The sequence below is a fragment of the Macaca nemestrina genome, chromosome 20, assembly GCF_043159975.1.
Source record: "Macaca nemestrina isolate mMacNem1 chromosome 20, mMacNem.hap1, whole genome shotgun sequence".
Classification (NCBI taxonomy): Eukaryota; Metazoa; Chordata; class Mammalia; order Primates; family Cercopithecidae; genus Macaca; species Macaca nemestrina.
The window spans coordinates 68,566,868-68,586,042 of NC_092144.1; the positions used below are offsets into that span (position 1 = coordinate 68,566,868).

The 19,175-nt window shown below is 58.3% G+C and overlaps 3 protein-coding genes and 1 long non-coding RNA gene across 8 annotated transcripts in view; 2 read left to right on the top strand and 2 right to left on the bottom strand.

Annotated features, from left to right (window-relative positions):
• Positions 1-3,658: 3,658 nt before the first annotated feature.
• On the top strand, positions 3,659-10,231 carry LOC105488038 (tripartite motif containing 28). 2 transcript variants are annotated; one of them, XM_011751683.3, is made up of 17 exons: positions 3,659-4,694; positions 5,024-5,136; positions 5,363-5,495; positions 6,934-7,069; positions 7,151-7,267; positions 7,345-7,459; positions 7,585-7,731; positions 7,845-7,959; positions 8,043-8,149; positions 8,246-8,282; positions 8,368-8,416; positions 8,495-8,747; positions 8,838-9,157; positions 9,244-9,367; positions 9,456-9,542; positions 9,662-9,799; positions 9,892-10,231. In XM_011751683.3, exons 1-17 carry the CDS (start codon positions 4,355-4,357, stop codon positions 10,066-10,068), a joined length of 2,508 nt encoding a protein of 835 aa, XP_011749985.1. In that variant the 5' UTR covers positions 3,659-4,354; the 3' UTR covers positions 10,069-10,231. The 2 variants fall into 2 exon arrangements, with proteins under 2 accessions (XP_011749985.1, XP_011749986.1); XM_011751684.3 differs by having other exon boundaries at positions 4,069-4,694; positions 8,371-8,416.
• A 1,131-nt stretch (positions 10,232-11,362) lies between these two features.
• On the bottom strand, positions 11,363-14,902 carry LOC105488036 (charged multivesicular body protein 2A). Of its 2 annotated transcripts, none has more exons than XM_011751681.2 (6): positions 14,746-14,902; positions 13,812-14,003; positions 12,035-12,214; positions 11,831-11,961; positions 11,682-11,743; positions 11,363-11,574 (listed from the first exon to the last, which is right to left on the bottom strand). In XM_011751681.2, exons 2-6 carry the CDS (start codon positions 13,977-13,979, stop codon positions 11,447-11,449), a joined length of 669 nt encoding a protein of 222 aa, XP_011749983.1. In that variant the 5' UTR covers positions 13,980-14,003; positions 14,746-14,902; the 3' UTR covers positions 11,363-11,446. The 2 variants fall into 2 exon arrangements, with proteins under 2 accessions (XP_011749983.1, XP_011749984.1); XM_011751682.3 differs by having other exon boundaries at positions 14,624-14,873.
• A 567-nt stretch (positions 14,903-15,469) lies between these two features.
• Positions 15,470-18,378, bottom strand: LOC105488033 (ubiquitin conjugating enzyme E2 M). The gene is made up of 6 exons (XM_011751675.3): positions 18,049-18,378; positions 16,828-16,922; positions 16,657-16,695; positions 16,452-16,555; positions 16,081-16,144; positions 15,470-15,995 (listed from the first exon to the last, which is right to left on the bottom strand). Exons 1-6 carry the CDS (start codon positions 18,155-18,157, stop codon positions 15,855-15,857), a joined length of 552 nt encoding a protein of 183 aa, XP_011749977.2. The 5' UTR covers positions 18,158-18,378; the 3' UTR covers positions 15,470-15,854.
• Positions 18,379-18,768: 390 nt separating this feature from the next.
• Positions 18,769-19,175, top strand: part of LOC105488034 (uncharacterized) — a 35,888-nt gene continuing 35,481 nt past the window's right edge. For all 3 annotated transcript variants that reach the window (XR_011618018.1, XR_011618019.1, XR_011618020.1), the window contains exons 1-2: positions 18,769-18,894; positions 19,038-19,172. This is a non-coding gene — a long non-coding RNA (uncharacterized lncRNA). The remainder of the gene's footprint in view (positions 18,895-19,037; positions 19,173-19,175) is intronic.

Here is a 19,175-nt window from a genome sequence, read left to right on the forward strand (position 1 = left end):
CAGGATTCTCCCCACACACACCCCGCTTCCCTCAGACAGGATTCTCCCCCCACACACCCCGCTTCCCTCCTCAGACAGGATTCTCCCCCCACAGACCCCGCTTCCCTCCTCAGACAGGCTTCTCCCCACACACACCCCGCTTCCCTCCTCAGACAGGCTTCTCGCCCCACACACCCCGCTTCCCTCCTCAGACAGGCTTCTCCCCACACACACCCCGCTTCCCTCAGACAGGATTCTCCCCCCACAGACCCCGCTTCCCTCCTCAGACAGGATTCTCCTCACACACACCCCGCTTCCCTCCTCAGACAGGATTCTCCCCACACAGACCCCGCTTCCCTCCTCAGACAGGATTCTCCCCACACAGACCCCGCTTCCCTCAGACAGGATTCTCCCCACACACCCCGCTTCCCTCAGACAGGATTCTCCCCACACAGACCCCGCTTCCGTCCTCAGACAGGCTTCTCCGCACACAGACCCCGCTTCCCTCCTCAGACAGGCTTCTCCCCCCACAGACCCCGCTTCCCTCCTCAGACAGGATTCTCCCCCCACACACCCCGCTTCCCTCCTCAGACAGGATTCTCCCCACACAGACCCCGCTTCCCTCAGACAGGCTTCTCCCCCCACATACCCCGCTTCCCTCCTCAGACAGGCTTCTCCCCACACACACCCCGCTTCCCTCCTCAGACAGGCTTCTCCCCCCACATACCCCGCTTCCCTCCTCAGACAGGCTTCTCCACCCACATACCCCGCTTCCCTCCTCAGACAGGATTCTCCCCATACAGACCCCGCTTCCCTCCTCAGACAGGATTCTCCCCCCACACGCTCTGCTTCCCTCCTCAGACAGGCTTCTCCCCACACAGACCCGGCTTCCCTCAGACAGGATTCTCCCCCCACACACCCCGCTTCCCTCCTCAGACAGGATTCTCCCCACACAGACCCCGCTTCCCTCCTCAGACAGGCTTCTCCCCACACAGATCCCGCTTCCCTCAGACAGGATTCTCCCCCCCCACACACCCCACTTCTCTCCTCAGACAGGATTCTCCCCCCACACACTCTGCTTCCCTCCTTAGACAGGCTTCTCCCCACACAGACCCGGCTTCCCTCAGACAGGATTCTCCCCCCACAGACGCCGCTTCCCTCCTCAGACAGGCTTCTCCCCCCACACACCCCACTTCCCTCCTCAGACAGGCTTCTCCCCCCACACACCCCACTTCTCTCCTCAGACAGGATTCTCCCCACACAGACCCCGCTTCCCTCAGACAGGCTTCTCCCCCCACACACCCCGCTTCCCTCCTCAGACAGGATTCTCCCCATACAGACCCCGCTTCCCTCCTCAGACAGGATTCTCCCCCCACACACTTTGCTTCCCTCCTCAGACAGGCTTCTCCCCCCACACACCCCACTTCTCTCCTCAGACAGGATTCTCTCCACACAGACCCCGCTTCCCTCAGACAGGATTCTCCCCCCACACACACCCCACTTCCCTCCTCAGAAAGGATTCTCCCCCCACACACCCCACTTCCCTCCTCAGACAGGATTCTCCCCATACAGACCCCGCTTCCCTCCTCAGACAGGATTCTCCCCCCACACACTTTGCTTCCCTCCTCAGACAGGCTTCTCCCCCCACACACCCCACTTCTCTCCTCAGACAGGATTCTCTCCACACAGACCCCGCTTCCCTCAGACAGGATTCTCCCCCCACACACACCCCACTTCCCTCCTCAGAAAGGATTCTCCCCCCACACACCCCACTTCCCTCCTCAGACAGGATTCTCCCCACACAGACCCCGCTTCCCTCAGACAGGCTTCTCCCCCCACACACCCCGCTTCCCTCCTCAGACAGGATTCTCCCCACACACCCCGCTTCCCTCCTCAGACAGGATTCTCCCCATACAGACCCCGCTTCTCTCCTCAGACAGGATTCTCCCCCCACACACTCTGCTTCCCTCCTTAGACAGGCTTCTCCCCACACAGACCCGGCTTCCCTCAGACAGGATTCTCCCCCCACACACCCCGCTTCCCTCCTCAGACAGGATTCTCCCCCCACACACCCCGCTTCCCTCCTCAGACAGGATTCTCCCCCCACACACCCCCCTTCCCTCCTCATTCAGACAAGGTTCCCCTCCCTACACAGACCGTGCTGACAGGATTCTCCTCACACAGACCCTACTTCCCTCCTCAGACAGGATTCTCCCCACACAGACTCTGTTTCCCTCCTCAGACAGAATTCTCTCCACACAGACCCTGTTTCCGTCCTCACTCAGACAAGGTTCCCCTCCCCACACAGACCCTACTGACAGGATTCTCCTCACACAGACCCTACTTCCCTCCTCAGACAGGATTTTCCCCACACGGACCCTGCTGCCCTCCTCAGATAGGATTCTTCCCACACAGACCCGCTTCCCTCCTCAGACAGGGTTCACCTCCCCACACAGACCCTGTTTCCCTCAGACAGGATTCTCCCCACACAAACCCTACTTTCCTCCTCAGACAGGATTCTCCCCACACGGACCCGCTTCCTTCCCTCCTGGGGATTCCCCACTGTTGAGGTTCAGTTTCCCCATCTGGAAAAGCATCAAAGTCAGGGTAGCCACTGACTAAATCATGCGGACGGGACGCCTTGGGGGCTGGATGGGATTTCATAGACTCATTGCTCTGTAGCCTCTTGTGATTTATAGTTTGTGTGTGTGTTTTTGCGGGGGGCGGTAGGGGGGCCGGCGTGGTGGCTTACACCTGTAATTCCAGCTCTTTGGGAGGTCGAGGCGGGTTGATCCCCTGAGGTGGGGAGTTGGAGACCAGCCTGGCCAAAGTGGTGAAAGTCAGTCTCTACTAAAAATACAAAAAATAGTCGGGCGTGTGGAGGCGGATGTCTGTAATCCCAGCTACTCAGGAGGCTGAGGCAGGATAATTGCTTGAACCCGGGAGGCAGAGGTTGCAGTGAGCCGAGATCGCGCCACTGCACTCCAGCCTGGGCAACAGAGCAAAACTCCGTCTCAAAACAAACACAAAAAGATTTCTTCTTTTGAGATGGAGTTTCGCTCTTTTCTCCCAGGCTGTAGTGCAATGGCACCATCTCGGCTCACTACAACCTTCGCCTTCCGGGTTCAAGCGATTCTCCTGCCTCAGCCTCCCGAGTAGCTGGGAGTACAGGCGCCCGCCACCACGCCCGGCTAATTTTTGTATTTTTAGTAGAGACCGGGTTTCACCACGTTGCCCAGGCTGGTCTCGAACTCCCGACCTCAGGTGATCGACCCGCCTCGACCTCCCAAAGTGCTGGGATTAAAGGCGTGAGCCGCCGCGCCCGGCCACATTTTTTTCGATCTGTTGTCTAGGCTGGCGTGCAGTGGCACAATCCCGGCTCACTGCTGCCCCGGCCTCCTGGGCTAAACGGAGCCTCCCGATTCGCCTAAGAAAATGGTGGGATTACAGGTATGAGCCACGGCGCCCGTCTGTGATCTACATTTGATTTAGGCAACTTTCTGTGTTTCTCAAGTTTAACCATAACGTGGTTAAAATTCAAAAGTCAGCCCCTGCTCTCACACAGGCGCTTCCTCCCTCCTGGGATGGAGCCTGTCCTCCCCTCTCCCCGGGCACAGCCCTTTACTCCGTCTTGGCCCCGCCTACTTCTCCATTGGCCCTGCCCCCTATCCCGAACGCTTAGTGACGCAGAGGCTGGAGACGACTCTACGCGAGCGAAAAGACGCGGGTTGAGGAAGAGTTACGGACTGCCCATGCGCTTGGGCGCACAGCGGCCCGCTTCGGTGTGGTCTGGAGGTGGAGCTGAGAGGGGAATCACATTCTATAAAGGTGCGCACACCCCACTGGCGGATTAAATTGCGGCAGTGACGTCACAGAGGGACCGCCCCGCCCCCACAAGACCCCACCGACGTGGGGTTGGCCGTGGTGGAAGGACCCGGAGTGGGCGCGTGCGTACTGGCAGCCTCTCCCGCCCCGACCGGCCTGGGCCCCGCCCCCGGGCGTGCGGCGCCCAATGCGCGTGCGCGGCGGCGTCGGCGCCAGTTATTTCTGTCCCGCCCCCCGGCCTCGGCTCTTTCTGCGAGCGGGCGCGCGGGCGAGCGGTTGTGCTTGTGGCGCGTGGTGAGGGTTTCGGCGGCGGCTGAGGAAGAAGCGCGGGCGGCGCCTTCGGGAGGCGAGCAGGCAGCAGTTGGCGGTGCCGCAGCAGCGTCCCGCGCGCGGCGGGCAGCGGCCCAGGAGGCGCGTGGCGGTGCTCGGCCTCGCGGCGGCGGCGGCGGCGGCGGCGGCGGCGGCCCAGCAGTTGGCGGCGAGCGCGTCTGCGCCTGCGCGGCGGGCCCCGCGCCCCTCCTCCCCCCTGGGCGCCCCCGGCGGCGTGTGAATGGCGGCCTCGGCGGCGGCAGCCTCGGCAGCAGCGGCCTCGGCCGCCTCTGGCAGCCCGGGCCCGGGCGAGAGCTCCGCTGGCGGCGAAAAGCGCTCCACCGCTTCTTCGACCGCGGCCTCGGCCTCGGCCTCGGCCTCGGTGTCGTCGCCCGCGGGGGGCGGCGCCGAGGCGCTGGAGCTGCTGGAGCACTGCGGCGTGTGCAGAGAGCGCCTGCGACCCGAGAGGGAGCCCCGCCTGCTGCCCTGTTTGCACTCGGCCTGTAGTGCCTGCCTAGGGCCCGCGGCGCCCGCCGCCGCCAACAGCTCCGGGGACGGCGGGGCTGCGGGCGACGGCGCCGGTAAGTACGAAGTGATCGGGGCCACCCCTCCCCCTACTCTCTGCCTTTGATTCCCACTGGGTGCAGAGATGAGGATGCCACCTGGGCAAGAGGATGGGGGCCCGGACAGTGCACGGGGAGTACTTTCTGGGTCCTGCATAGGAACGTGGGTTTGAGCTGGCCGCTGAGATGAGACATTTGACTAAAGTTGGAGAAAGGGCTCAGGGAGGGGAGGGGAGGGGCTGGCTCGCTGCGGGGTAATGGTCGGGGGCCCACCCAGCACGGGGATGCGGGGGGCCATAACTTGGGTGGGAACTTGTAACAGTCTCCCACATCCCTGCCTCTTGAAGTGGTGGACTGTCCCGTGTGCAAGCAACAGTGCTTCTCCAAAGACATCGTGGAGAATTATTTCATGCGTGATAGTGGCAGCAAGGCTGCCACCGACGCCCAGGATGCTAACCAGGTGCGTCCAACCGCAGCAACCACAGGGAGGTTTCTGGGGAGGGGGCATCTGCCCAGGAGGAGCTTGACACCAGCTCCCAGGCTGTTACTCGACTTTCCCAAGGCTCTGGGTGGGCTGTCTAGGCTGGGTCAAGGGACCAGTCTTAATCTTGGGTTGTATTTTCTGAGGTGTAGATGTGGATTTAGCAAGTTGTCTTGCTTTCTCTGACCCTGCCTTTGTCTGGCAGTGCTGCACTAGCTGTGAGGATAATGCCCCAGCTACCAGCTACTGTGTGGAGTGCTCGGAACCTCTGTGTGAGACCTGTGTAGAGGCGCACCAGCGGGTGAAGTACACCAAGGATCACACTGTGCGCTCTACTGGTACGTGAGGCTGAGGGGGCTGTTGCTTTCCCGTGTGTGCCCTCAGTTGCTTTTATAATGTTGGTTGCATTTGGTGGATGGGTCCTAGAGTTGTCCAGGGGGTGCCGCCCGAAGGGCCGGAGAGCAGAACTCCAAAAGCAGGAAAATTGTGGTTGTGGTGTGTAGTCTCTAGGGCTTAGGTGGGAGGGGGTGGGAAGGGGAGACGTGGAGACCTTAATGTGCTGCAGGGAGGTACAGAGGGTTTGAGGAAGCTTATCAGGGAGTTCTCAGTCCTGGTGTTGAAGGGCTCAGAATATGCAAACAGGGAAAGGCATGGTGTGAAGGGCTTACTGGGTTTGTGGTTCCCTGGCACACATCTGGTATAAGATGCTGTTAGGGAAAATGAGATTTTGTGGGTCCATGGGTTATAAGTGATGGTGATTTCTGGAAACGTTTTAGCTTTTGAGTTGGCAGAGACTTACCCGGAGTTTGGTTTGGCACTTCCAGCTTTTCGCAGACACTCGCTAGCTTTGATTTGGAAAGGAGCTTGAGAGTCTTTTGAGTGTAGCCCAGTTTTTGGGCCAAAATCCTCCCATGAGTGGCCTTTTGGTAGCCATACCGTGATTCTTCCCATCCCAGAGGCCAGCATTGGTGGAAGATAGTGGGAAAGTGGCGGCTGTGGGGCCTGAGGAGCCAGGAGGGATAGGCAGGGGCTGCAGGGTGTCCTACATTCCAGACGTCCCAAGCAAAGGTCAGGGTGCAGGAATGGTGGCACTGGGGAAGTCAGTTTCCCCAGTGAGCCCTGATGCTGCGTATTTTGGATTTGGTTGGTATGTTGGACCACTATGCTTAATCGGTTTTCTAATGGGGAAGCAGGCTTTGAAGGTTATTAATGTGTTGGTCTTGGGGTGGAATTATGCTGAGCACCAAGCTCCTGGTCTAGAGGGGGTGTGACCACCATTCTGAGGGTCCTAGTTTGACATTTTATCTCTCCCAGTATGAGAACCTCTACAGGTTTTCTCTGGGCTCTTGGGTTGTAAGAGACCCTGGTGTTTTCTTGTCACGAAAGAGGGAGGAAGTTAACCATGAAAGGAGAAGAAAGGGAGTCCAGGGTGGTTTGTAGGCAGAATTCTGAATATGTCCACTTGGAGAATAAAGGGAACAGTGTGTGTGGGGGGGTAGTCCTCTTTTTCCGGAGGCTGTCCTTACCTTTACCTTTGTGTCACCTCTAGAAGCTAGAAGAAAGGGATGTGTTTTTCAGCTATGTTGGGGCAGAGGTTTCTGGGAGCAAGGAATTGGGCTTGCAGGCCTGTGTTCTTCGCTGGCCACACCCTCTACATCTTCCCAATAAATGGCCCAGTGTCACAGAACGGGCAGGAAATGAGGCCCCAACTTAGTCTGCTTCCTGAGTTGGGGGTGGTGAAGGGCAAGGTCCAGCCTTATGATTCCGACTCCCCAGGGCCAGCCAAGTCTCGGGATGGTGAACGTACCGTCTATTGCAACGTACACAAGCATGAACCCCTTGTGCTGTTTTGTGAGAGCTGTGATACTCTCACCTGCCGAGACTGCCAGCTCAATGCCCACAAGGACCACCAGTGAGTCCCAAGGCATAGTGGTTGGGTGGGTGCCACCCCTTCCCTAGCTTAGTGTTCAGGAACACATTTGTTTGCTCTCAGGTACCAGTTCTTAGAGGATGCAGTGAGGAACCAGCGCAAGCTCCTGGCCTCACTGGTGAAGCGCCTTGGGGACAAACATGCCACATTGCAGAAGAGCACCAAGGAGGTTCGCAGCTCGTAAGTGTGGGTTCTGGGGCTGTGGAGTGGCCCAGGGCAGCAAGACCCTACCTAGCCTGACCTGCTGTGTCCCCTAGGATTCGCCAGGTGTCTGACGTACAGAAGCGTGTGCAAGTGGATGTCAAGATGGCCATCCTGCAGATCATGAAGGAACTGAATAAGCGGGGCCGTGTGCTGGTCAACGATGCCCAGGTAATCCTTGTGCCAGTGAGAGGGTCCCTGAGCCCGCTCTGCTGATTGATAATGCTTTCCCGGGTAAGGAGTGATCCTAGTGTTCTCTGCCTTCTTTGCTTACCCCATACATCTTCCATTTGCAGAAGGTTACTGAGGGGCAGCAGGAGCGCCTGGAGCGGCAGCACTGGACCATGACCAAGATCCAGAAGCACCAGGAGCACATTCTGCGCTTTGCCTCTTGGGCTCTGGAGAGTGACAACAACACAGCCCTTCTGCTTTCTAAGAAGTTGGTGTGTACTGGTGGGCTTCCAGCTGGTGGGTTCCAGGCAGGTGGCTCCCAGTATCTCAAATCCCTATTTGTTGTTGGTGTGCTCATTCTTTCTTCCCTTTCACTCCCAACCAGATCTACTTCCAGCTGCACCGGGCCCTCAAGATGATTGTGGATCCCGTGGAGCCACATGGCGAGATGAAGTTTCAGTGGGACCTCAATGCCTGGACCAAGAGTGCCGAGGCCTTCGGTGGGTCCCAGCTCTACCTTGCTCTGCTTTGTTATTACCCCATGTGCTGTACCTGCTTATGTTTCTCTTTTTTTTTTGTGCAGGCAAGATTGTGGCAGAGCGTCCTGGCACTAACTCAACAGGCCCTGCACCCATGGCTCCTCCAAGAGCCCCAGGGCCCCTGAGCAAGCAGGGCTCTGGCAGCAGCCAGGTGAGCAGGAGAGAGGACCCAGAAAGGGGTGGGCAGGGAATGGGGTCCAACAGGGTTCCTGTCCCACTGAGGCAGAGGGCTCTGCTTTGTTCACAGCCCATGGAGGTTCAGGAAGGCTATGGCTTCGGGTCAGGTGAGTGGGTCTGCCTAGTGGGTGGGGAAGGGCCCCAGTGCTGTTTCTACCCCGACCTGCCAGTCTTCTTTCTCCATTTTCTAAGTAGATGATCCCTACTCAAGTGCAGAGCCTCACGTGTCAGGTGTGAAACGGTAAGTGTGGCACCTCCCCTGGGGGTGGAGGTGGATGGAGGGTAGGGGTGTGCTCATGCCAGGTTGCTGCATCTACAGGTCCCGCTCAGGTGAGGGCGAGGTGAGCGGCCTTATGCGCAAGGTGCCACGAGTGAGCCTGGAACGCCTGGACCTGGACCTCACAGCTGACAGCCAGCCACCCGTTTTCAAGGTCTTCCCAGGCAGTACCACTGAGGACTACAACCTTATTGTTATTGAACGTGGCGCCGCTGCTGCAGCTACTGGCCAGCCAGGGACTGCACCTGCAGGAACCCCTGGTGCGCCACCCCTGGCTGGTATGGCCATTGTCAAGGTAAGTCTGTCCCAAGGAACTACAGCTGTAGGATGAAGCCTGTAGTCCAGGTCTGGACCCTGTTGAACACCCCTCATCACCACCTTGCAGGAGGAGGAGACGGAGGCTGCCATTGGAGCCCCTCCTACTGCCACTGAGGGCCCTGAAACCAAACCTGTGCTTATGGCTCTTGCGGAGGGTCCTGGTGCTGAGGGTCCCCGCCTGGCCTCACCTAGTGGCAGCACCAGCTCAGGGCTGGAGGTGGTGGCTCCTGAGGGTACCTCAGCCCCAGGTGGTGGCCCGGGAACCCTGGATGACAGTGCTACCATTTGCCGTGTCTGCCAGAAGCCAGGTGATCTGGTCATGTGCAACCAGTGTGAGTTTTGTTTCCACCTGGACTGTCACCTGCCGGCCCTGCAGGATGTACCAGGGTGAGTGTGAGGCTGGTGTGGGTCTAGTCTGGGTGTTGGGCTGTCTGGACAGGATCATGTGCAGACCCTTATTCTCTTCACCCTAGGGAGGAGTGGAGCTGCTCACTCTGCCATGTGCTCCCTGACCTGAAGGAGGAGGATGGCAGCCTCAGCCTGGATGGTGCAGACAGCACTGGCGTGGTGGCCAAGCTCTCGCCAGCCAACCAGCGGGTGAGGGCTGGGGTTACTTAGGTGGGGTTGCCCAGAGAGGCTTTATAGGTGCTACCCAGAGCTGTGACATCCAGTACACTGTTTGTAGAAATGTGAGCGTGTTCTGCTGGCTCTCTTCTGTCATGAACCCTGCCGCCCCCTGCATCAATTGGCTACCGACTCCACCTTCTCCCTGGTGAGTCCTAGGACGGGAAAGTCGGGGGGGCGGGGGCGGTGGTGGCTGCCGGGTCTCACCCTCAACCTATGTATGTATATGTGTGTCTTTGTGTGTGTATGTGTGATCTCTGCCTGTAGGACCAGCCCGGTGGCACCCTGGATCTGACCCTGATCCGCGCCCGCCTGCAGGAGAAGTTGTCACCTCCCTACAGCTCCCCACAGGAGTTTGCCCAGGATGTGGGCCGCATGTTCAAGCAATTCAACAAGTTAACTGAGGTGAGCCAGTGGAATGGAGGGGCTGTGGGCAGGGAGAGATGTGAAGGAAAGAGCTAGGACCCATTCATCCACTGCATTCCTGCTTGGTCCAGGACAAGGCAGACGTGCAGTCCATCATCGGCCTGCAGCGCTTCTTCGAGACGCGCATGAACGAGGCCTTCGGTGACACCAAGTTCTCTGCTGTGCTGGTGGAGCCCCCGCCGATGAGCCTGCCTGGTGCTGGCCTGAGTTCCCAGGAGCTGTCTGGTGGCCCTGGTGATGGCCCCTGAGGCTGGAGCCCCCATGGCCAGCCCAGCCTGGCTCTGTTCTCTGTCTTGTCACCCCATCCCCACTCCCCTGGTGGCCTGACTCCCACTCCCTGGTGGCCCCATCCCCCAGTTCCTCACGATATGGTTTTTACTTCTGTGGATTTAATAAAAACTTCACCAGTTCCTCAGGCCTTGGCTGGTTGGGGGGCTGTGGTCCTAGGGCCTGGTTTATTGACTGTATCTGCTATTCAGCCTTATCAAGCACTGGTGGCACAAGGGAGGGGGTCTTGTCCCCAGCCTACCCAAGCCCATGTGTATGGATGCCTCGGGAGTGGGGAAGACTGCCTCCTTGTCCTTTCTGGATATGGGGAGGGCACCCAGGGCAAAGGATGTACACGCTACAGGCTTGTTTGGTACCCTTTGCGATACTGGGTGGGTGTGACCTGCAGCCCTGTGTAGGCAGGGTTAGCCCCACTCTACTGAATACTTCGTAAACTTTGGTGCCGTAGCTGTTCCCTCATCTTCAGATGGTACCACAGTGAACTGAGACCTTCCAAATACGGTTTTTTCCGTCTCCCTTTGCTGAGTCCACTTAATATTATCATTCAAGGCCGGGCGCGGTGGCTCAAGCCTGTAATCCCAGCACTTTGGGAGGCCGAGGCGGGCGGATCACAAGGTCAGGAGATCGAGACCACAGTGAAACCCCGTCTCTACTAAAAATACAAAAAATTAGCCGGGCGCGGTGGCGGGCGCCTGTAGTCCCAGCTACTCAGGAGGCTGAGGCAGGAGAATGGCGGGAACCCGGGAGGCGGAGCTTGCAGTGAGCCAAGATCGCGCCACTGCACTCCAGCCTGGGCAACAGCGTGAGACTCCGTCTCAAAAAAAAAAAAAAAAAAAAATTATTCATCCCTGTGTTATGATTTAGTTACTCTACAGTTGAGCCCGTGTGAATCTCAAGGTCACGCCCTTGCCTCTGTTGGTTGGTCTGGACTGTCCTCGAATGTTGTCATTAAATCATCACTGGATCAAACAGTGTTGGGCACTAAAGCCTGTCAGATGGAGGACTGGCCTCTCAAGATCCTACCAGGGTGTTTGGGGGAGTCCAGTATCTTGAGAGGGGATGGAGCAGGGCCCACAGCTCACCTCAAGCTCCCAATCCCTGAAAAACCCTAGGTGGACTTTGCTTGTCCACCCCTGCCCCAAACTCCCACCCTTAGCTTTGTACCAAGTGCCTCTTGGCGTTAGGTGATACTTGTCCTCCCAGGGACCCCAGCCTGGTCCCACATCAGGCCAAAAGTCACATGGGCCTAGAGACTAGTGTCCAATCTCTTTTATTACAGAGGGGTTAGGGTAAAAGATCCTGGGCATCCACTGGTTATCTTGGAGTGGCAAGGGGCACTCAGTCCCTCCGCAGGTTCTTGAGCCGTTCCTCCAGGTCTGCATCAGCATCAGCTAGGGCTGAGGCTGCGGCCTCTGCTTTTTTCCCACCAGCAGCCACACTGAGCGAGCCCCCAGTTGAGGGGAGGTCTGCAGAGAAAGTGGGGGTTTGAGCAGGGGAGGGCAGGCAAAGGGAGGGCTTGGGACTGTGGCTGGGCCTTGGGTGGGAAATGGGGCCCAGGTTTTGGAGCACTCACTTGACAGCTCATCTGTTAGGCTAAGTCCCAGCTCATCCAGGACCTGGGACACAACAGCATCACTAGGGAAGAGAGAGAACTCAATGAGGGCTATGTACTCCATGAGGGCCAGGCAAACATCTCTACCCTCCCATCCAGTTTCCCCATACCTCTCCTCTTCGTCTTCCTCATCACCCATGGCATCATCAATAGCATCATTCATCATCTCCTCCTTCATATCCATGATCTCTGCCTGCCGTTCAAACTCCATCATGATCTTCTGGATCTGGGGCAACTTCAGCTGGAAGTGGTAGGAGTGTGAGTGTGGTCCCCATGGGTCGTGGGAGTGGGAAGGGGGATTGGGAAAAGCGCACCTGTCTGTTCATGGTGCCCATGGCCTTGGTGACACCCTTCATTGCTTGTGCCATCGAGTTGTTGGACTTGAGTGTCTGAATCTTGAGGGACACAGCCTGGATGTTGGCCCGCATCAATACAAACTTGCGCACATAGCGCCGGGTGCGCACCAAATCTTTTGCCATGATGCGAACGGCATCCTGCAGAGTAGACGGGTATCAAGGACACAGGAATGAGATTATCCTATACTTCTTGACACCCCATTAGTTAGGTGTTCCTCCCCACCACCCCAATTCGCAATTCCACTTGAAGTTTACAGAGACTTTGTGGCTAACCCAATGGTCACTGATCCCTCCCCCCTGACCTAACCCTTCTCTGCCTCTTGGGCCACCAACTCTCTGGGCTCCTTTGTAAGGTCCTCCTCACCTCTCTTGATTCGTAAATGGTAAAAGGCCCCAGGCTCACTCCTTAGGGTTCCTTTTCTCTCCATGTTTTCAGTCATTCTTTTGACTTGACTTAACAGCTATTGCTCAATTTCTATTCCCAGCCTAGAAGAATCTAGAAGAAGAATCTGCCCCTTCTTCCACTTGATACAAACCCACACCTCAAACTATCCAGAATCACATACAAACCTGAGGCTCAGCTTTTGATTTCCTCTCCAAACATCTTTCTTGCCCATCCCAAGAAATGCTATCTTCTCTACCTACCTGTTCAGGCCAAAACCCCCTCACCCATCAAAGGCTGTGTTCCTTCTTCATGTCTCCTTACTGGTTTTGGCAGCCTCTGCCATAGCTTATCCTTATCCTTTTTTTTTTTCTTTTTTTGAGATGGAGTCTTGCCTTGTTGCCTAGGCTGGAGTGCTGTGGCACAATCTTGGCTCACTGAAACCTATGCCTCCCGGGTTCAAGTGATTTTCCTGCCTCAGCCTCTCGAATAGGTGGGATAACAAGCATGCACCACCATGTCCGGCTAATGTTTGGTAGAGCGGGCTTCTGCTGTGTTGGCCAGGCTGGTCTTGAACTCCTGACCTCGGGTGATCCATCCACCTCAGCCTCCCAAAGTGCTGGGATTACAGGCGTGAGCCACCATGCCTGGCCAGCTTATCCTTATAGTTATCTTTTTTCTTTTTCTTTTTTTGTTTTGAGACAGAGTCTTGCTCTGTTGCCCAGGCTGGAGTGCAGTGGCACAATGTCAGCTCATTGTAACCTCCGCCTCCTGGGTTCAAGTGATTGTCCTGCCTCAGCCTCCAGAGTAGCTGGGATTACAGGTGTGCACCACCACGCCCAGCTAGTTTTTTGTATTTTCGGTAGAGCTGGGGTTTCACCACGCTGGTCAGGCTGGTCTCAAAGTCCTGACCTCAGGTGATCCAACCACCTTGGCCTCCCAAAGTGCTGGGATTACAGGTGTGAGCTACCGGGCCCAGCCCTGTAATCCCTAACCTTTCAACTTAGCTCCCACTTTGGCCCACAATTCTGAATTGTCTGGTCCATGCCCAACTCTTGAAGCTCACCTGTCATCTCCCGTTTTGTCGAGGCTCTCTTTTAACATTTGCTGCTCTGTCTGCTTGACACATTCCCTGCCCAGATCTGTAGGCTCACTGTCATAATTCAAGCCTTGGCTCTCATACCAGTTCCTTGGAGGCAGCCTTCCAGACCCTCAAACTAGGGAAGCTCTGCTGACCTTTCACTCCACTCATTTTGCTGAAAGCACCTGTGTTTGGTGTCTGGTCTCTCTTGTTCACTGCTGTTACAGCCGTGCCTGATTGACAGCAACCTGCCCCTGACCACCCACACTCACCATCTGGCCTTGCTTGGCCATCTTCTTAATGTCTGCAATGATTTTCTTCTCCTGGGTCTCTAGTTTCTGTCGCTCGCGGTCCAGCTCCCGCATGGCACGGTTCAGGGCCCTCTGGTTCTGCCGCAGTAGCTCCTCTGGCGTCTTCCGGCGCCCGAACAACAGGTCCATGGTGGTAGAAGCTCACTGGCAGGCCTGAGACAGATGTGAGGCCCAGTTGTAGGGCAGGGGGCCCAGAAGGAGGGCAAGAAGCAGAACAGGGTCACGGGAGCCTTGCCAAACGGGAAGGGGCTGAGACTGGAGACAGGAATGAGGGGCCAAAAGGGAGCAGCTGAGAACACTGGGATTGTCCCGGGGACACATAAGGGGGACAGGTAGACCTGAAAATTATCCAAGCGCTGGCCCGAGCCCCTCCATCGCCATGCCCCCACAGAAGTTACGGCTTCCAAGTTTAGCTTTTCTCTCCAGACCCATGGGTGAGGCCCTGGAGTCCTTGATACGACTGAGAGCGGGGGGCGACGCGAGTTGGCGCACTAGTGTTTTAGGGACCGTGGGCACCGAGCACAGGGCAATTGTGGGGGTTCTGATAGAGGAGGACAGGATGGGCGGAGACCCTAAGAACCAAGAAAGGTGAATGTGGGGCTGTGAAGCTGAGGACAAAGCATTAGAATCTGGGAACCCTGAATGCTGAGGGAGACGGTTGGGAGCGCTGGGGCATCCTGTACACCGAGGACGGGATGATGCAGGTTGGGTCGCACTATACACCGAGGACAGAGTCAGAGGGCCCGGCACCAAAGCAAGGTGGTGTTGGAGACCTCGATGTTGACGACAGGGTCCCAGGGAGAAGCGAGGCACCGGACACCCGGGCGAGTAGAAGCCTCGTACGCTGCCGCCCGCACGCCCGCCCGGTATCCGCGGTCCAGCAGGGGCCACTCACCGGAGCTGGGACGGGCACCCGCTTCCGCTTCCGGGTCACGCTTCTTTCTGGGTTTCCCGACTTGCCCACCTACCAAGGCCCCTCGATCCTGTCGCCTCCGCCGCCGTTTCCGGATTAAACGACGTGACGTAACATGACCCGCCCGCACCCGGAAGGTTGGGAGGCTCCCAGGAGCGCGCGTGCGTACGTGCCCTGGAATGGGCCAGCGTTCGAGCGCATGCGCAATAGCTCCCGTTTCCTCTGCGCGTCAGTGTTTCATGTTTAAGTCCCGCCCGAGTGACCCCACCAAGCCAGTACCGGGGTGGGCGCTTTCCACCCAACCTCCACTTGAGGGCCCAGCTTGTCCGTGATACCCTGACTTCTGCCTGAGGCCTCAGATAGAGGGAGCCTCAGGAGGCTCCTCCTCCTCGGTGGGCCCACCCACACAAGAAAGGGGCAACACTAGAGATGGCTTGTTTCTTCCACTGTGCTGCCCTCTTGGCCAGGAACCCAGAGGTCACTGGATCCTGCCTACGCTTCTCATCCTAGAGTAGGCTTCATCCCAACCAACCCCAGGCTCTGGCCTGGTATCCCCACCAACTCGAGAGCTGCCCCAGGCACTGGGCAGCCTGTTGTAGGGTGCTGCAATGCCACCTGTGCCCAGACGTTCCACCACCCCAGCTTTGCAGGCCCTAATGGACCTCAGCTGCCCCACCCACCCCATAGAAGTAAGAAGCAGAGGCCATGCAGTAACATTCCCCTTTAATAGCCTGGTGCGACCTCCAGAGGTGGAGGGGTGGGTTGCCTGGGCCCAGCTACCCAGGCCCCTTACCCACCCACTCCACAGCCCAGAGCGGGGGCTGAACAAGCACCCAGCAGGGGGGCTAGACAAGCCAATTCATTTCCCATCGCTGAGTGGGTCGGGGGAGGCAGCGCCGACCTTAATCACATGGTGGTAAAAAAAAAAAAAAAAAAAAAAAACTAGGGGCAAGTGGCAGGAAGGGGAGGTAAGGCCAAGGCAGGGAATTCCCCCACGGGCCGCCCCCCAAACCCCTACCGATGGCCCCCAATAAATATTTGCAGGGGATGCCAGGGCTTGTGGCCGTGGCGGGGGTGGGTATGCGCCAACCCTATTTCAGGCAGCGCTCGAAGTAGGTGGAGCCGATGTAGCCACCCCGCATGGAGCGCTGCACGTTCTGCTCAAACAGCCGCCGGTTGTTCTGCAGGACCTCTGCAGCCTCCTTGTTCAGTGGGTCCTCAGGGTTGGGCTCCTGTGGCCAGTACAGGTAGGGGGGTCAACAGGCCAGAGGGACAGAAGGCCAGTCTCCCCAGACCCAACCACCTATTCCTACTCACCAAGAAGAGATACTGCAGGCCATAAATTATGGAGTTTATCGTAAGGACTGGCTTCCAGTCCTCTCTGTGGACAGAGAGCATCAGGGTCAGAGCTTGGTGAGTGGGAGACTGCCAGAGGCCCCTCTGGTATTGGGCAGGTCAGATCCAGGGCATAGGAGAGTGAGCATGTGAGAGGCTGGGAGGGAGGGTGTGCAGCAGGCTAGGCCAGGGAGAAAACCAAGGTCAGGCCATGAGGAAGATGACTGGGAAATGAAGAAATCACAAACAACAAAGGGGTGGGAAGGGACAGAGTCTGATGTAGTGCCCACAAGACCATGAGGGGGACCTGGCAGGTAGGGCTGGGGAGGGCAGTAGAGGGCCCGTGCCTTCACCTGAGGATGTTGAGGCAGACGTTGCCCTCGAGGTCAATGTTGGGGTGATAGACCATTGTCTCACACTTCACCTTGGGGGGATCATGTGGGTACCCCTGGCCCACCTGGCTCCAGGAAAAGAAAGGAGAGATGGGTAGGTCCCTGGAAGGGCCTCAGCTGCTGCCTCCTCAGTCCAGGGAGCCATCCCTGCCTGCCTGGGACTCACCTTAAAACTGAACACAAACTTCCCACTCTTGTAGAAGCCCTGGGAGGGAAAGGGGGAGAAGAAAATTTTAGGGTTCCATCCTGTGGGGCCTGATGGGCAGAATATGTCTCCCTCCTCTCAGTGGGGACACCCTTGGTCTGCTCCTGGGAATTCAGCCATATGCACCCTCACCTCATCAGGACAGATGACCAGCTTGAAGTTGAGGAGGTCGTCTGGATCTGAGAAGCTGATATCACACGTCTTGGGCAGGTTCAGCTCGTTTATGTCTGGGTTTGGGCAGCAGAGAGTGGGGGTCAGAAAGAGGGAGGGGAAGAGAGAGAGAGAGGGAGCCAGCAGGACACTTAGGGCAGGTGTTTGTTAGCAGAACCCCCATGGTCTCCTCCTAGACCCCTAGGCCTCTGTCCTGGGCTGTGCTCCACACCTCCAGCCCTCTCCCTGTTCCCTAGCTTGGCTCTTGTGGATACACATCATACCCCAAACATGCATGTTTAGTTGTGTATGCGTGTCTCAACTCCTGGCCCAGGGTAACCCCCAACTTTTCTGTATCCACAGCTCCCAAATGCCCCCACTCCCAAACATCCTCTGACTGCCCTAAACTCCAGGCTCCCCATCCATGACCTCCACTCTCCAGTATCTACCTGTTCACCCAAACTCAAAGATCCTGCCCACCCCCACCAACCCTCAGTCCTCACTGTCCTTCCTCTTCTCTGTCTCTCAGACCCAGCTTCCCATCTGACCCCCACAATCTCAAGTCCCCAACCCCCACCACCCTGCCCCACCTCCTTTGACTCTGAGGTTCACAGCACAATAGCCTAAATTTCCCCTCACCCCTGTCTCCAATCCCTGGTACTCACTAACCTTCCTTCCTCCACCTGTTACCCCAAAGCCCAAATCCAAATTGCTGTGACTCTCAGGTAGGCCCACGAGTCCCTAATCCTCCAACTTACTTTACCCGTTTGACTCTGAGATTCCCAGAGACCCCAGCATAATACACTAAATCCTCTCCCACTCATATCCCCAACCTTTAGCCTCTACTATCCGTCTCTTTTTCGCCTGTCACCCCAAACCCAAGTTCCCGTCTAACCCCCATACTCTCCAGTCCCCAGCTCCTCCACTCCGCTGCCTGACTCTGAGATTCCGAGTCCCTAGTACCAGACGCCAGGCCTTCCTAATATCCTAAACCACCACATACCGGGCCCCATCTCTGACCCCCGCCCCGTGACTGCATGATCCCAACCCTCAAGACCTGAACTCCGACCCCCCCCCCCCGACTCGGGGCCCTCCACCTCTGACCCTCGGCAACAGCATTACCCCCTCCTGACTCTCAACATCACCCTGCCTCAGGCCCTGACCTCCGACCTCCAGCTCCAACCCCATCCCCTGACCCCCTACCCTTCTGGATCCGCAGCTGCGCCGCCGACGCCTTCTTGCTGCTGCCCTTGGTGCCGCCCGCCGACTCCTCCTCCTTCTTCTGCTGCTTCAGCGAGAACAGCTTGATCATCCTGCCGCCGCCGCCGCCGCTGCCGCCGCCGCGGGGCCCGGGACCCCGGCCACCCGGCCCCCCGCCGCCGCCCGCGTCGCCTCCGCTCCTCGGACCCGCCGCTGCGGCCTCCTGCGCTGCTGCCGCCACCCGCCCGGCCTGCCGCGCCGCTCCGCGCCCACCGCGCGGCCCGCCTCGGCTCCCGTAGTCCGGCCCCGGCCTGGCCCAGAGCCTCGGGCTCGCTCGGCAGCTCTCGGCCAAATTCGGCTGTTCTCGGGCCCGCCCGGCCCCGCCCCCACTGCCCCGGGCCGCTCCTTCCTTGCCCTCGCCCACTCTGGTCTCAGGCCCCGCTGCAGCTGCGGACTCGGGGCTCCCCGGACCGTGCCGTTTGCCGCTCAGCTGATCCCTCCGCGAAGGGGCTGCGGCTAGGGGTGGAAGGAGGACGCGGCAGCCGCGGTGACGGCGGGTGGGTATTGGAGGATCGTCTTCCGCGGCAGCAGCGGCTTTAGCGCGGAGGTCTGCAACGGCCTCGGGCGCCCCGCGGCTTCGGATATTTCCGCCGCCTGCCCGCTTTGGCTCTTCCCGCCCGGCCTGCGTTGTGCGCCTGCGCAGCCGCCGCAAACCCGCGTTGCTCAGCGATGGAGTTTGGGGTTCGGCCTCCTTCGGCTGGACTCGGGTATTTCCGTTCATGGAGATGACGCTTCGGCGGCCCTGCGGGTCACTTCCGGCGACTCTCGCGGGGCCGGGCAGGAAGCGGGGTTAGCCGCCATCTTTTAGTGGGGCAGACACGGGCCACTTTGCTCGCGGTCACTTCATCCTGTGTTGTGTATGTGCAGAGCGCGGCGGGGGTGGTCGTCTCCGCTGCTGCCGCCACCCACACGGCCTGCCTTTGACCCCATAGGTCACAGACAAGGCAGGGTGATCGCGGCAAGACCCTGAGTGAGACTAGAGGCGTTACCCAGAGGGTGCGAGGTCGAGCACCCTCACTGTCCTATCGCAAACCCAAAGATCCCCGTTCCTGGAGATTCTGATTGAGGTA